An 18114-nucleotide genomic window follows, 5' to 3' on the forward strand; every position below is an offset into this window, starting at 1 on the left:
TTCAGGATTGGGAGCTTGTATACACCCATGGTGGATTCGTGTCAATGTATGGCAAAACCAATACAGTATTGTAAAGTAAAATAAAGTAAAAATAAAAAAATTAAAAAATAATAAAGTTACTTTATATAAACCACACTTGCTAAATATAAATGTAGCCCTTCTAAACATACATTGTAGTTGGGACTTCCCTGGTGGTCCAGTGGTTAAGAATCTGAATTGCAATTCAGGGAATGGCAGTTCAATCCCTGGTTGGGGAACTAAGATCCCACATGCCATGTAACACAACTACAGTCTATGCACCACAAAAAAAGATTCCGTGTGACAAAGTGAAGATCCTGCATTCTCAAAGCTAAGACCTGACACAGCCAAATAAAAATATTAAAATAATAAAACATTAATATAATGTAACATTTTGGTTACCTACTGTCTAGGAAGAAGGTTCTTTCAAACATGGTACCAAAAACAAACAAAACATGGCTACATATTTTTTAATATACTGAATATACTTGTGTATTTTTTAATATACTGAAACTAGAGACTGAGTTCTAGAAGAGTTTAAATAATCAGAATAGTTTAAAATGCCTTAAATTACCTAGATGCCTTAAAGTACTCAAATATCCATAAAGAGATTTTGTTTAAATGCCAGAAAGCACTGAAAATGTATTTCTGTGTATGGAACCCTGGAGAGTCCAAAGAAAAAAATTAACACATACAGTCATTTTTAATGTATAATAAAAGTACATATAAAAATATTTGAGTACTAAAGAAAATGAAAAACAAATATATGAGCACTGGATACATGAATGTGCCTTAAAAATGTTTATGATTTAATTCCACTAAGTATTAAATTGGCAATTAAATGGAATTAGGTCTATATATATTCAAATCCTGAAAGATGATGCTGTGAAAGTGTAAGTCAGAAAATTTGGAAAACTCAGTAGTGGCCACAGGACTGGAAAAGGTCAGTTTTCATCCCAATCCCAAAGAAAGGCAATGTCAAAGAATGCTCAAACTACTGCACAATTGCACTCATCTCACACACTAGTAAAATGATGCTTAAAATTCTCCAAGCCAGGCTTCAGCAATACGTGAACCGTGAACTTCAGGATGTTCAAGCTGGTTTTAGAAAAGGCAGAGGAACCAGAGATCAAATTGCTAACATCTGCTGGATCATCGAAAAAGGAAGAGAGTTCCAGAAAAACATCTATTTCTGTTTTATTGACTATGCCAAAGCCTTTGACTATGTGGATCACAATCAACTGTGGAAAATTCTGAAAGAGATGGGAATATCAGACCACCTGACCTGCCTCTTGAGAAACCTGTATTCAGGTCAGGAAGCAACAGTTAGAACTGGACATGGAACAACAGACTGGTTCCAAATAGGAAAAGGAGTACGTCAAGGCTGTATATTGTCACCCTGCTTGTCTAACTTCTATGCAAGTACATCATGAGAAACGCTGGGCTGGAGGAAGCACAAGTTGGCATCAAGACTGCAGGGAGAAATATCAATAACCTCAGATATGCAGATGACACCACCCTTATGGCAGAAAGTGAAGAGGAGTTAAAAAGCCTCTTGATGAAAGTGAAAGAGGAGAGTGGAAAAGTTGGCTTAAAGCTCAACATTCAGAAAACGAAGATCATGGCATCTGGTCCCATCATTTCATGGGAAATAGATGGGGAAACAGTGGAAACAGTGTCAGAATTTACTTTTGGGAGGCTCCAAAATCACTGCAGATGGTGATTACAGCCATGAATTTAAAAGACACTCCTTGGAAAGAAAGTTATGACCAACCTAGATAGCATATTAAAAAGCAGAGACATTACTTTGCCAACAAAGGTCTGTCTAGTCAAGACTATGGTTTTTCCAGTGGTCATGTACGGATGTGAGAGTTGGACTATAAAGAAAGCTGAGCGCCAAACAACTGATGCTTTTCTTTGAACTGTGGTGTTGGAGAAGACTCTTAAGAGTCCCTTGGACTACAAGGAGATCCAACCAGTCCATCCTAAAGGAGATCAGTCCTGGGTGTTCATTGGAAGGACTGATGTTGAAGCTGAAACTCCAATACTTTGGCCACCTGATGAGAAGAGCTGACTCATCTGAAAAGACCCTGATGCTGGGAAAGATTGAGGGCAGGAGGAGAAGGGGACAATAGAGGATAAGATGGTTGGATGGCATCACCAATTCAATGCACATGGGTTTGGGTGGACTCTGGAAGTTGGTGATGGACAGGGAGGCCTGGCGTGCTGCGGTTCATGGCGTCGCCAAGAGTCAGACACGACTGAGCAACTGAACTGAACTGAGGTCTACATAAAAAATGGAAGTAACCTAGATGTTCTTCGACAGATAAATGGATAGACAAGCTGTGGTACATAAAAACAAAAGAATATCAGTCATCCGTAAAAAGGAACAAATTTGAATCAGTTGTAGTGATGTGGATGAGCCTAAAGCCTGTTATACAGAATGAATTAAGTCAGAAAGAGGAAACCAAACATGGCATAATAATTTGCATTGCATGTAGAATCTAGAAGAATGGTACAGATGAACCTATTTTTGGGGAAGGAATAGAGACATGGATGCAGAGAATGGACTTGTGGACACAGTGGGGGAAAGAGAGGGTGGGATGGATAGAGAAAGCAGCATCGACATACACACCCCATCACGAGTCAAATACACAGCTTGTGGGGAGTAGCTAGGGAAGACTGGGAGCTCAGCCTGGTGCCCTGTGAGGGGCTAGAGGGGCAGGGTGGTGGGAAGGGAGGGAGGCTAAAGGCGGAGGGGACGTATGTACAATTTTGCTGATTCATGTAGTTGTATGGCACTGTAAAGCAATTTTCCTCTGATTAAAAAATATATTTAAAAAAAAGACAAATAAGATGTAATAGTATTAAGAAATACTATATTATCTGATGACAGAGCAACAATTTTGAATCCAGTATCAAAAAGAAACTTTTACCTTTCTGGGCTTTCATTGTCTGTTCTTCAATCTGCCTCAGACGTTCCATCAGCTCTTCCTTTTCACGTTCTATTCTTTCCTTTTCCTTTTCTGCTATTTCTCTTTTCTTCTTTTCATTCTCTAATTGAGCCCTTAAAAGGAATTAAACTGTGTTGTTACAAATTAATATATGAAAATATATACATGAAACCTAAGTACTAACTGTAAATCAACTAAGAAGAAATGACAGCATATCAATATTTTAAGTATTCATTATATTCAGATGTATTCAAAAGTCATATAGTTAAGAATATAGGACTATAACACTGTTACATATACACACACTGGATTAAAATATAGATTTTATTTTAAGGTCACAAAAACTATAGTCAGTGACCGTTTAAACTGAACTCCTGACAATTAATTATATGTGAGCACAAAACAAGTTAACTCTGCACAGCTGCCATACCCAAGAACATGCCTTCTTTAGATTAGCTGAAACCACCCACTGGCATAAACAGCAAGGTTTGAAGGGAGTGCACAGGCTGTTTCACTTTAAAAAGCAAATTAACATGGAAGGGCAAAATATTTCAACCATTAACAATTAATACAAGTTTAATTTTTAAGGTAGTATCAACTTAAGATGACAAATCAGTTTTATCTCCTTTGACAAATCCCTTAGAACGACAGTATGCATCTGCTGCTGCTAAGTCACTTCAGTTGTGTCCGACTCTGTGCGACCCCATAGACGGCAGCCCACCATCTGCTGCTGCTGCTGCTGCTGCTGCTAAGTCACTTCAGTCGTGTCCCGACTCTGTGCGACTCCATAGACGGCAGCCCACCAGGCTCCCCCGTCCCTGGGATTCTCCAGGCAAGAATACTGGAGTGGGTTGCCATTTACTTCTCCAGTGCATGAAAGGAAAAAGTGAAAGTGAAGTCGCTCAGTCAAGTCCGACTCTTTGCGACCCCGTGGACTGCAGCCTACCAGGCTCCTCTGTCCATGGGATTTTCCAGGCAAGAGTACTGGAGTGGGGTGCCAATGCCTTCTCCGAGCCCACCATCTAGTGCTACCTAAAAAGATCCTCCTGAGAGTTTGGTGGGAACGAATGCTTTTGTCATTTAGATGCATCTACCATGGGCCTAAATATAGCCAAATTCATTTATCAAACATCTACCAAAGGCTTACAGTGGATCAGACTCTATGTTGAAGGCCAGAAATATAATGATGAATAAGATTTAATTATCAGATAATATTATCTTCAATGGGAATAATATTCTCTTTTTAGTTAAAAAAAATAATAATTATGCTTTCATCTAAAACTTATCTAAATATACCTAAATATTTACAAAAGACATAGCTGCCATTTGATGTCAGTTCTGAATTTCAAGCCCAAATCACATAATTTCTCAACTTGCAATCTCTGATAAGCTTGTCAGCAAAGTTTTACTACCTATTTCTTCCTGCAGCAACTAACACCTATCGCTTTCAATATGAAAAGAGACTCCAGCTTTGGGGCAAACAGGCAGAGTTGTAACAAGTCAGCAAGAAAAGTAGGCCTATGTATTAAGTGTAAGGGTTACCATATCTTCCCAACTGGTTTTAATGAATCCTCACAGCATTTAATAATCTAAGGCCTGGAGTTCATTCATGAAAGGGGAACTCCACCTCTGTTCTAGACTTCCCTACAAGGTACTTTCTCAACAGCCAGAAGGAAGATTGAATAACTAAGCGCCCCTCTGCCCCCAAGACTTGGACTCACTTTTAGCACATTCACCTCTTTCATCCTATCTCAATCGACAGAGTATATACAGGTAAACAGCCCCCACCGCTGTAAGAGTCAGGGTTTACACAGGTTTAAGGAAGTTTGAGCATCCTGATTTCCTTGAGAAAAACAAGGGCCTGCAGGCCCCACAGATACTGCTGCCCTTCCTGTATTCCTTAGAAAGCTGAAAAAGCAGTCTTGTCTGTGACATCAAGAGCACAGTATTTCTCAAGTAATTGCTAGTATGGCCAAGAGCTACTTTTTCCATGCCAGGCTGCCTGCTACTCTAAGATGTTGACTAGCCTGCCCACATCACTCCTCAGTCAAATCCAGAGCTGCCACAGTCTCCAAGACAGTTAGCTTACACCCTGAGACACTGAGACACTTCATGAATACTTACATCCCACTAGATCTGAAGACCAAAGGCTACAATAATATTCCACAAACTCAGAACTTTTCAAGTCATGCTCTGGCACACAGATGGCCCCTTCTGGAGGTGGGCACTGGTGCTGTTTCCCTTTTCCCTATTGATGTTTCATTTGCTCTTCCTCAAGGATGGAGGTAAAGGAGACATGGAAGCAAGAGATAAAGACTGAAGATAGCAAGCAAGTTGGGGGGAGGAATTTTAGTCTTTATATTGAAAAATGAAATAAATGTATAGCCAGTATTTAACTTGATTATGACAGTTAGAGTGTTCTGTAAAGTTTACTATCCTGCACTCTTACAAAGTTTGTATTTCTCATCTCACAAGAATTCTCATCTGCCGACAGCCATCACCAACGAATACCCCACTCAATTAATACAAATGACTTCGGTTCTCCACACTTCTTAGTGATACCTAGTTTCTTTTTGTAGGGAAAACCACTAGGCCATTCAGGTATGACCTTAACAAATCCCTTATGACTGATTACACAGTGCAGGTGACAAATAGATTCATGGGATTAGATCTAAGAGACGAAGACTGACTGCCTGAAGAACTACAGACGGAGGTTCGTAACACTGTATAGGAGGCGGTCATCAAAACCATCCCCAAGAAGAAGAAATACAAAGGCCTTACAAGTACCTGAGAAAAGAAGAGAAGCGAAAGGCAAAGGGGGAAAGGAAAGAGATACCCATCTGAATGCAGTTCCAAAGAATAGCAAGGAGAGATAAGAGAGGCTTGCTAAGTAAGCAATGAAAAGAAATAGAAGAAAACAATAGAATGAGAAAGACTACAGAGATCTCGTCAAGAAAATTAGATATATCAAGGGAACATTTTATGCAAAGATGGGCACAATAAAGGACAGAAACAGTGTGAACCTAACAGAAGCAAAAGATATTAAGAAGAGGTGGCAAGAATACACAGAAGAACTGTACAAAAAAGATCTTCACAACCCTGATAACTATGATGGTGTCATCATTCACCTAGAGCCAAAGCTCCTCTGGAGTGTGAAGTCAAGTGGACCTTAGGAAGCATCACTATGAACAAAGCTAGTGGAGGTGATAGAATTCCAGTTGAGCCTTTTCAAATCCTAAAAGATAATGCTGTTAAAGTGCTGCACTAAGTATGCCAGCAAATTTGGAAAACTCAACCAGTCACAGAACTGAAAAAGGTCAGTTTTCATATCAATCCCAAAGAAAGGCAGTGCAAAAGAATGTTCAAACTACCACACAATCACACTCATTTCACACACTAGCAAAGTAATGCTCAAAATTCTTCAAGCTAGGCTTCAACAATACAAGAACTGAGAACTTCCAGATGTTGAAGCTGGATTTAGAAAAGGCAGAGGAACTGGAGATCAAATTGCCAACATTAGCTGGCTCATAGAAAAACCAAGAGAATTCCAGAAAAACATCTATTTCTGCTTCATTGACTACACTAAAGCCTTTGATTGTGTGGATCACAACAAACTGTGGAAAATTCTTAAAGAGAGAGGAATACCAAACCACCTCACCTGCCTCCTGAGAAACCTGTATGCAGGTCAAGATTCCTTACCCCTGAGCCACCTGAGAAGCCCCATATTAGAATACATTACTTTTTAAAGAATATCAGATGGCACCAATTACATTTTTCTTAAAATGAAGACTAAAAAGCAACATATATCCAACTTCTATTTAAACTATGTACTAGTAATATTAAAAATTATTTACTGCTGCTACTTAATTATGTATTAGGTACTCTGCTAAATGTTTCTATACTGACACTATTATTTCTCACAAAAACTCTTGAAAGGACTATTATTTTCACAGTAAGGATAAGAGAATAGTGGATAAGAAGTTACTTGTTCAACAAGTATTAGAATTCAAACCCAGATGTATCTAATTCCAAAGCCTGGATTCTTTGGTATGACATCAGCTGAGTCCCAGGCATAAAGGCAGTCAGCTGTGACAGACTATTCCATAGCTAATCTACAACTGGTATGTAGCTATCTCACTCTAAATTGCAAACTCAATTTGGATGCAAGTAACTTAAGAACACAGACTACAAGGACCAATAACCCGTGGAAAAGAACATCATTTTCACTATTTTAAAAAAGTTATGAGAGTTACGCAGGAGGACATAGCTACATATGCCAATGTATTGTAGGGAAAGAGGCCTCCTGCTGCCTCTTCCCAACTACTGTTCTTGCCCACGAGACTCCAGCAGCACCTCTGGGCACTCCCCCAAGTATGTCACTGGCTCCTTTGTCATTGGGCTTGACCGGAATTGTTTCCACATACACAGTTGTCACTTCTCTCTCTCTGACCTACAAAGCAGAGAATAAATGAAGACTTGGCATGCCACTTCTGAAAGACCACCAATCCCCATGTGGCTGGACTAACATAAAACAACCTTCAGGTGTTCAAATGAAATAAAAAGTTAATGAATTCCTACTGTATACGAAGCAGGCAATCAATACTCACTAATGATAGGTTGGAACCTTTCATGGAATCCAAGAAAGGAATCATGGGGTTGTTAACTGTGTTAAAAAGATCCAGCATCACCCAACTGCTGACAGCACCCTAGTGCAGGACACCTCACCCAAACAATGAACAAGACAAAATCATAAACCCAACCATTAATCAGCAGACAGGATTACCAGACATCCCAAAATATACCACCTCACATGGCCAAGCCCATCAGAATGGGGGGAAAAAAACACCTCAACTCCTTTCACCAGAACACAAGCAGAAGTCACTCCCAACACAAAGCCTACACAAACCACTGGACAAACCTTACCCACTGAGGGAAGAAAGCAAAAGGAAGAAGGAATACAACCTGAAAGCCTGGGGAAAGGAAGCCTCAAACACAGTATGTTAGAATAAAAATGAAAAGGCAGAGAAATACTGCACAAATGAAGGAACAAGACAGAAACACATAAGACCAAATAAATGAAGAAGAAATAGGCAAACCGTCTGAAAGAGAATTCAGAGTAATGATAATAAAGATGATCCAAAACCTCAAAAACAGAATGGACAAAATGCAAAGAAGTAATAAAGAATAAACAGAGACCTACAATACATAATGAAATTTAAACTACTCTTGTGTGTTAGTAGCTCAGTCATGTCTGACTCTTTGCAATCCCATGGACTGTAGCCCGTCAGACTCTTCTATCCATGGAATTCTGTAGGCAACAATACTGGAGTGGGTTATTATTCCCTTCTCCAGGGAATCTTCCCAACCCAGGGATTGAACCCAGATATCTCCCATGTTGCAGTCAAGCTCTTTACCACCTGAGCCACCAGGGAAGCAAAAATACTCTAGAAGCAATCAATACCAGAATTAACTGAGGCAGAAGAATGGAATGGTGGAAATAACTTCTGAAGAGCAGACTAAAGGAAAAAGAATGAAAAGAATTGAGGACAGTCTCAGAGACCTCTCAGACAATATTAAACACACCAACATTCAGATTATAGGTGTCCCAGTACTAGAAAAGAAAAAGAAAAATATTTGAAGATACTATATTTGAAAATTTCCCCAATATGTGAAAGGAAACAATCAAGTCCAAGAAGTGCAGAGACCCACACATCCAAGGAGATACATACTGAGACATGTACTAGTCAAACTAACAAAGATTAAACACAAAGAAAGACTATTTATTAAAAGCAGCAAGGGAAAAGCAACAAGCAACATACAAGGGAAACCCCATTCGATTTACAGATATCTTCCAGCAGGAACCTTGTAGGCCAGAAGAGAATGGCAGGATATATTTAAAGTACTAAAAGGGAAAAATCTACAAGCAAAATTAACTCTACCTGGCAAGAATCTCATTTGTATTTGACAGAGAAATTAAAACCTTTCAGACAAGCAAAAGTTAAGAGAATTTAGCACCACAAAACCAGCTTTACAGACAAAGTTAAAGGGACTTCCACAGGAAGGAAACACAAGAGAAGGAAAAGACCTACAAAAATAAGCCCAAAACAAAAAGAAAATTCCAATAGTAACATATATATCAATAATTACTTTAAATGTAAATGGATTAAATGCTCCAACCAAAAGACACAGACTGAATGGATACAAAAACATGACCCATACATATGCAACACCCACTTCAGACCTAGAGACACACACAAAGTGAAAAGATGGAAAAAGACACTTCATGCAAAATGGAAATCAAAATCCTATCAGACAAAACAGACCTTAAACAATATTATAAGAGATAAAGAAGCACACTACATAATGAGACATAACAATGGCAAATATTTATGCACCCAACATAGGAGCCCCTCAATACATAAGGCAAACACTAACAGACATAAAAGGAGAAATTGACAGTAACACAACAGTATGGATTTTAATACCCCACCTACACCAATGAACAGTTCATCAAAACAGAAAATTAAGGAAACACAAGCCTTAAATGCCACATTAGGTCACATGGACCTAGTTGATATCTTCAGGACATTCCATCCCAATGCAAAGGAATATACTTTCCTCTCAAGTGCAGATAGAACATTTTCCAGGACAGACCACATCTCAGGTCACAAATCAATTCTCAGTAAATTTTTAAAAATGGAAATCATATCAAGCATCTTTTCTCACCACAAGAATATGAGACTAGATATCAATTAAAAGGGAAAAAAAAAACAACTGTAAAACATACATACATGGAGACTAAATACATTTCTTAAAAATGAACAGGTTACCGAAGAAGTAAGATAAGAAATCAACCATTCCTGGAAACAAATGACAACAAAAACACGACAACCAAAAACCTATGGGATGCAGCAAGAACAGTTCTAAGAGGGAAGTTTATAGCAATACAATCCTATCTCAAGAAACAAAAACATCAAATAGACAACTAACGTTACACCTAAAACAACTGAAAAAGGAGAACAATAAAACTCCAAAATTAGTAGAAGGAAAGAAAGCATCAAGATCAGACCAGAAATAAATGAAAAAGAAATGAAGGAAATAATAGTAAAGAGTAGTAAAACTAAAAGCTGATTCTTTAAGGAGATAAACAAAATGGACAAACCATTAGCCAGACTCCTCAAGAAAAAAGGGAGAAAAATCAAATCAATAAAATTAGAAATGAAAAAGGACCAGTTACAACAGACAATGCAGAAATACAAAGAATCAGAAGAGACTATTACAAGAAACGATATGCCAACAAAATGAACAACCTGGAAAAAATGGACAGATTCTTAGAAAAGTTCAAGCTTTAAAGACTGAACCAGGAAAAAACAGAAACTATGAACAAGGCAATTATAAGCACTAAAATGAAAACTGATCAAAAATCTCCCTACCAACCAAAGTTCAGGGCCAGATGGCTTCACAGGTGAAATCTAGTAAACATTTAGAGAGGAGCTAGTGCCTATCTTTCTGAAACTTTTTCAAAAACTTGCAGAGGAAGGAATACTTCCAAATTCATTTTACAAGACCACCATTACCCTGATACCAAAATCAGAAAAAGACATCACAAAAAAAGAAAATTACAGGCCAATATCACTGATGAACATAGATGCAGAAATCCTCAAGAAACAGCAAACAGAATTCAACAACACATTATAAAGATCATACATGTGCTTTTGTTTTCTCCACTATCCTATGTATGGTTGAGTTTGCTTCTCACGATGTCTTCTCATAAGACTTTCAGGGTCAAGCAATTTCTGGCCAAGAAACAAAAGCAGAATTGTCCCATTCCTCAATGGATTCGAACAAAAACTAGTAAGATCAGGGACAATTCCAAGAGAAGACACTGCAGAAAAACCAAGCTGGGTCTATAAGAAGTGTCACATATAAAGTGGAACACATGCTGTGTGTTAAGACCATCTGCATATTAACCAGCCAAATCACAGTTGGAACATCACAACTGTCTAAACTTACGGGAGAGATGGAATGCTTGGCTCCTAATGTTTCTTGTTTCCTTACTAGAAGTCTATGAGGCTCAGTAATAAATATGTGAAACTTATTTGGAGAAAAAGAAAAAATCCCATGATTCCAGGGATGCAAGGATTCTTCAATATACGCAAATCAATGTGATATACCATATTAACAAACTGAGAGATAAAAACCATAAGATCATCTCAATAGATGCAGAAAAAGCTTTTGAAAAAAATTCAGAACTCATTTATGATAAAACTCTTTAAAAAAAAATGGGCATGGAAGGAACCTACCTCAACATAATAAAGGCCGTAAATGATAAACCCACAGTAAACATTATTCTCAATGGTGAAAACCTGAAAGCATCCCCTCTAATATCAGAAACAAGACAAGGGTGCCCATTCTCGCCAATATTATTCAACATAATTTTCGAAGTCCTAGATATGACAATCAGAGAGTTAAAGAAAACAAAAGGAATCCAGATTGGAAAGAAGCAGTGAAACTCTCACTGTTTGCAAAATCCTAAAAATACCATCAGAAAAGTACTAGAGCTAATCACAGGATACCAAATAATACACAAAAACTACTCGCATTTCCATACATTAACAACAAAAAGTCAGAAAGAGAAATTAAGGAATCAATCCCATTTATTACTGCAACAGAAAGAACACAATACATAGGAATAAATCAACCTAAAGAAACAGAGCTATACATAGAAAACTATAAGACACTGATGAAAGAAAACAAGACAACATAAACAGATGGAGAGATATTCCATTTTCCTGCACTGGAAGAATCAATATTGTGAAAATGACTAAACTACCAAATGCAATCTACAGATTCAATGTGAACCCTATCAAATCACCAATGGCATTTTCCACAGAACTGGAACAAAAAAATCTTACAATTTGTATGGAAACACAAAAGACCCCAAACAGCCAAAGCAATCTTTTTTTTTATTTTTATTTTACAATACTGTATTGGTTTTGCCATACATCAACATGAATCCACCATAGGTGTACCTGAGTTCCCAATCCTGAACCCCCCTCCCACCTCCCTCCCCATATAATCTCTCTGGGTCATCCCAGTGCACCAGCCCCAAGTATCCTATATCCTGCGTCAACCTAGACTGGCGATTCATTTCTTACATGATATTATACATGTTTCAATGCCATTCTCCCAAATCATCCCACACACTCTCCCTCTCCCACAGAGTCCAAAAGACTGTTCTATACATCTGTGTCTCTTTTGCTGTCTCACATACAGGGTTATCATTACCATCTTTCTAAATTCCATATATATGTGTTAGTATACTGTATTGGTGTTTTTCTTTCTGGCTTACTTCACTCTGTATAATCGGCTCATTTCATCCACCTCATTAGAACTAATTCAAATGTATTCTTTTTAATGGCTGAGTAATACTCCATTGTGTATATGTACTACAGCTTTCTTATCCATTCATCTGCTGATGGACATCTAGGTTGCTTCCATGTCCTGGCTATTATAAACAGTGCTGCGATTAATCTTGAGAAAGAAAAACGGAGCTGGAGGAATCAACGTTCCTGACTTCAGAGTATACTACAAAGCTACATTCATAAAGGGAGTATGGTACTGGCACAAAAACAGAAATATACACCAATGAAACAAGACAGAAAAGCCAGCAATAAACCCTTATCTTTGACATAGGAGGCAAGAATATACATTGAGGCAAAGACAGTCTCTCCAGTAAGTGGTGCTAGGAAAACTGGACAGCTACATGTGAAAGAATGAAACTAGAACACTTCCTAACATGATATACAAAGATTAGCTCAAACTGGACTAAAGACCTAAATGTAAGACCAGAAACTGTAAAACTCTTAAGAGGAAAACACAGGCAGAACACTTTATTATATAAATCACAGGAAAATCCTTTATGAGTCTCCTCCTAGAGTAACAGAAAAAAAAAAAAAAAGTAAGACCTATTTAAAAGTTTTTGCACAGCAAAACAATAAACAAGGTGAAAAGACAACCCTAAGGATGGGAGAAAATAATAGCAAATGAAAGTTGACAAAAGATTAATTTTCAAAATACATAAGCAGCTTATGCAACTCAATAATAGAAAAGCAAATAACTCAGTCCAACAGTGGGCAAAAGACCTAAACAGACAGTTGTCCAAGGAAGACATACAGATAGCTAATAAACACACGAAAAGATGCTCAAGATCACTCATTATTCAGTTCAGTTCAGTCGCTCAGTCATATCCGACTCTTTGCGACCCCATGAACTGTAGCATGCCAGGCCTTCCTGTACATCACCAACTCCCAGAGTCCACCTAAACCCATGTCCATTGGCATCGGTGATGCCATCCAACCATCTCATTCTCTGTTGTCCCCTTCTCCTCCTGCCCTCAATCTTTCCCAGCAACAGGGTCTTTTCAAATGAGTCAGCTCTCCGCATCAGGTGGCCAAAGTATTGGAGTTTCAGCTTCAACATCAGTCCCTCCAATGAACACCTAGGACTGATCTCCTTTAGAATGGACTGGTTGGATCTCCTTGCAGTCCAAGGGACTCTCAAGAGTCTTCTCCAACACCACAGTTCAAAGGCATCAATTCTTCGGTACTCGGCTTTCTTCACAGTCCAATTCTCACATCCATACATGACTACTGGAAAAACCATAGCCTTGACTAGACAGACCTTTGTTGGCAAAGCAACGTCTCTGCTTTTTAATATGCTATCTAGGTTGGTCATAACTTTCCTTCCAAGGAATAAGCATCTTTTAATTTCATTGCTGCAATCACCATCTGCAGTGATTTTGGAGCCCAGAAAAAGAAAGTCAGCCACTCATTATTAGAGAAAGGCAAATGAAAACTACAATATCACCTTACACCTGTCAGAATGGCCATCATCAAAAAAATCTTCAAATAACAGGAGCTGAAGAAGGTGTGGAGAAAAGGGACATGACATGTTTGTTGGTGCACTGTTAGGTGAAAGGTAAACTGATGCAGTCACTATGGAAGACAGTAAGGAGATTCCCTGAAAATCCAGGACTAAAACTATCATATGACCCAACAATCCCACCATTAGGCAAATACCCTGAGAAAACTGTAACTGAAGACACATGTACCCCGATGTTCACTGAAACACTATTTATAATAGCTAAGACATGGAAGCAACCTAGATGTCCATGAATGGATGAAGAAGCTGTGGTACATATACCACAATGGAATATTACTCAGCCACAAAAGGGACGCATTTGAGTCAGTGCTAATGGGGTGAATAAATCCAGAGCCTATTACACAGAGTGAAGTAAGTCAGAAGAGAACAAATATCCTATGTTAAGGCATATATGGGACCTAGAAAGATGGTTCTAATGAAGCTATTTGCCCAGGTGCAATGGAGATGCAAACACAGACTTATGGACACAAGGGGTGGAAGAAGGAGAGGGTGAGATGAATATAAGAAGGAGAGGGTGGGATGAATGGAGAGAGGCATAGAACAGAAACATACACATTAACATATGCAAAATAGCCAGCCAGTCAGGGAATCTGCTATATAACTCAGGGACCTAAAACTGGGGCAAGTTGCAAGCTTAAAGGGTGGGATGGAGTGGGAGGTGGGAGGGAGCTTCAAGAAGGAGGGGACATATGTATACCTATGGCTGATCCATGTTGATGTATGGCAGAAACCAACACAATATTGTAATTATCCTTCAATTAAAAGTAAATCAAGAACTACAATATAATCCTAAGCCACATGAGAACAGTAAAAAATGACAGAGCTCAAAGTAACATTCCAACTTAGCATCTTTAATGGTGGAGTCAGGAATTACAGGACAGTTTCATGCCTGTTTAAAACATGTTTTATGAAGCAGTTAACTTCTCTTGAAAAATCTGTATGCAGGTCAGGAAGCAACAGTTAGAACTGGACATGAAAACAGACCAATTCCAAATAGGGAAAGGAGTACGTCAATTCTGTATATTGTCATCCTGATTATTTAACTTATATGCAGAGTACATCATGAGAAACGCTGGGCTGGAGGAAGCACAAGCTGGAATCAAGATTGCCGGGAGAAATATCAATAACCTCAGATATGCAGATGACACCACCCTTGTGGTAGAAAGTGAAGAACTAAAGAGCCTCTTGATGGAAGTGAAAGAGGAGAGTGAAAAAGTTGGCTTAAAGCTCAACATTCAAAAGACGAAGATCATGGCATCCGGTCCCATCACTTCATGGCAAATAGACTGGGAAACACTGAGAGACTTTATTTTGGGGGGCTCCAAAAATCAGTGCAGATGGTGACTGCAGCCATGCAATTAAAAGATGCTTGCTCCTTGGAAGAAAAGTTATGATCAACCTAGACAGCATATTAAAAAGCAGAGACATTACTTTGCCAACAAAGTTCTGTCTAGTCAAGGCTATGGTTTTTCCAGTAGTCATGTATGGATGTGAGAGTTGGACAGTAAAGAAAGCTGAGCGCCAGAATTGATGTTTTTGAACAGTGGTGTTGGAAAAGACTCTTCAGAGTCCTTTGAACTGCAAGGTGGTCCAATCAGTCCATCCTAAAGGAGATCAGTCCTCAATATTCATTGGGAGGGACTGATGCTGAAACTCCAATACTTTGGCCACCTGATGCGGAGAGCTGACTCATTTGAAAAGACCTTGATGCTGGGAAAGACTGAGGGCAGGAGGAGAAGGGGACAACAGAGGATGAGATGATTGGATGGCATCACCGACTCAATGGATATGAGTTTGAGTAAACTCTGGGAGTTGGTGATGGACAAGGAGGGCTGGTGTGCTGCAGTCCAAGGGGTTGCAAAGAGTCCAACATGACTGAGCAATTGAACTGAACTAACTTCTCTAAGGCAGACAACTTGAGTGAAACAATGTGAATTAATAAAATATCTAAATTACACAGAACATTTAAGAAAAAAAATGTATCTAATACAATGACTAAAAATATAGGTAGCAAAACTATTTCTGGCAAAGGGCTGATTTAATTACTGGATTCAAATTATGTTATTTCCAACACAATATGTTTTTATGTATATGGTTAGGGGTCCTCAATTTTGTTTTCTTTAGAACCTACTCTAAAGATTATTGTGTTATTCTGCAATGATTTCCTCAATTGATGTTAACTTTAATTTGGACTCTAAATTTTTTCAAATAAAGCATAAAGTCTAAGTTAGTATAGAATCAGATTTGGGAATTATGAGTGCCAGAGCCAATAATGTGGTTCCAAGGTAAACAAGGAATTTATTCAATATTTTTATGTTTCAGAAGTCTTAATTTAATATTTAACATCTTTTTTGAAAGTCAAGTGAACCCTGGTTAAAAAGATCAGTGTCACTGGCAGGGAGTACTAGAGTTATTTAACTATGAATAGTGACTATTCACTTCACGTCACTGACACTGTTTCAAATCAAAATATTCAGCATATTCCTACCCTGAAAAATGAAGACACACAAGTCACAAGCAAAACAAGCTTGAAAATTTCATACTATGTCCACACCAAAGTCTGTCAGTAAAAAGCAAGCACAATACAGGAAAAGCACATCTGTGAAGTCTCAAAAAGCTATTTTCTCAGAAATATCTATCAAAGATTTCTAACTTGAAAATTATATACACTCACTTTATTTTTTTATTTTTTTTAATTTATTTTTTATTAGTTTTTTATTTTTTTAATTTTAAAATCTTTAATTCTTACATGTGTTCCCAAACATGAACCCCCCTCCCACCTCCCTCCCCATAACATCTCTGTGGGTCATCCCCATGCACCAGCCCCAAGCGTGCCATATCCTGCGTCAGACATAGACTGGCGATTCAATTCTTACATGATAGTATACATGTTAGAATGCCATTCTCCCAAATCATCCCACCCTCTCCCTCTCTCTCTGAGTCCAAAAGTCCGTTATACACACCTGTGTCTTTTTTCCTGTCTTGCATACAGGGTCGTCATTGCCATCTTTCTAAATTCCATATATATGTGTTAGTATACTGTATTGGTGTTTTTCTTTCTGGCTTACTTCACTCTGTATAATCGGCTCCAGTTTCATCCATCTTATCAGAACTGATTCAAATGAATTCTTTTTAACGGCTGAGTAATACTCCATTGTGTATATGTACCACAGCTTTCTTATCCATTCATCTGATGATGGACATCTAGGTTGTTTCCATGTCCTGGCTCTTATATACAGTGCTGCGATGAACATTGGGGTACATGTGTCTCTTTCAATTCTGGTTTCCTCGGTGTGTATGCCCAGCAGTGGGACTGCTGGGTCATAAGGTAGTTCTATTTGCAATTTTTTAAGGAATCTCCACACTGTTCTCCATAGTGGCTGTACTAGTTTGCATTCCCACCAACAGTGTAGGAGGGTTCCCTTTTCTCCACACCCTCTCCAGCATTTATTGCTTGCAGATTTTTGGATCGCAGCCATTCTGACTGGTGTGAAGTGGTACCTCATTGTGGTTTTGATTTGCATTTCTCTAATAATGAGTGATGTTGAGCATCTTTTCATGTGTTTGTTAGCCATCCGTATGTCTTCTTTGGAGAAATGTCTATTTAGTTCTTTGGCCCATTTTTTGATTGGGTTGTTTATTTTTCTGGAATTGAGCTGCATAAGTTGCTTGTATATTTTTGAGATTAGTTGTTTGTCAGTTGCTTCATTTGCTATTATTTTCTCCCATTCAGAAGGCTGTCTTTTCACCTTGCTTATATTTTCCTTTGTTGTGCAGAAGCTTTTAATTTTAATTAGATCCCATTTGTTTATTTTTGCTTTTATTTCCAGAATTCTGGGAGGTGGATCATAGAGGATCCTGCTGTGATTTATGTCTGAGAGTGTTTTGCCTATGTTCTCCTCTAGGAGTTTTATAGTTTCTGGTCTTACATTTAGATCTTTAATCCATTTTGAGTTTATTTTTGTGTGCGGTATACACTCACTTTAAAAGAGAACAGTGATAACACATGCTGTCATTCAATTTTAAGAACATTTTCTGTAACACCTTTTGGGAAAACCTGGACAAACTTTTTGGCCAACCATATATCATAGTATTAAATGAATATAATGTAAAAATGTAAATTTAGAGTATACTATAGAAACTGATAGGATTCTTATATTTCAGAGAAGGCAATGGAACCCCACTCCAGTACTCTTGC

General features: G+C 38.3%; 2 protein-coding genes across 4 annotated transcripts in view; one reads left to right on the plus strand and one right to left on the minus strand.

The window, feature by feature from the left end:
- Positions 1-18114, minus strand: part of RDX (radixin) — an 83078-nt gene that overhangs the window by 41628 nt on the left and 23336 nt on the right. For 2 of the 3 annotated variants that reach the window (XM_068989023.1, XM_068989024.1), the window contains exon 9: positions 2955-3085. The exons of the other annotated variant lie outside the window; for it this stretch is intronic. In XM_068989023.1, the coding sequence (XP_068845124.1) occupies positions 2955-3085 (131 nt within the window). The remainder of the gene's footprint in view (positions 1-2954; positions 3086-18114) is intronic. 3 annotated transcript variants of the gene reach the window in all.
- On the plus strand, positions 10697-10885 carry LOC138093236 (large ribosomal subunit protein eL39-like). The gene has a single exon (XM_068989360.1). It carries the CDS (start codon positions 10733-10735, stop codon positions 10883-10885), a length of 153 nt encoding a protein of 50 aa, XP_068845461.1. The 5' UTR covers positions 10697-10732.

The sequence above is a fragment of the Capricornis sumatraensis genome, chromosome 16, assembly GCF_032405125.1.
Source record: "Capricornis sumatraensis isolate serow.1 chromosome 16, serow.2, whole genome shotgun sequence".
Classification (NCBI taxonomy): Eukaryota; Metazoa; Chordata; class Mammalia; order Artiodactyla; family Bovidae; genus Capricornis; species Capricornis sumatraensis.

Excerpts from the sequence above, each read along its gene's own strand:
- LOC138093236 (XM_068989360.1), top strand. The coding sequence starts at position 10,733 with ATGTCTTCTCATAAGACTTTCAGGGTCAAGCAATTTCTGGCCAAGAAA.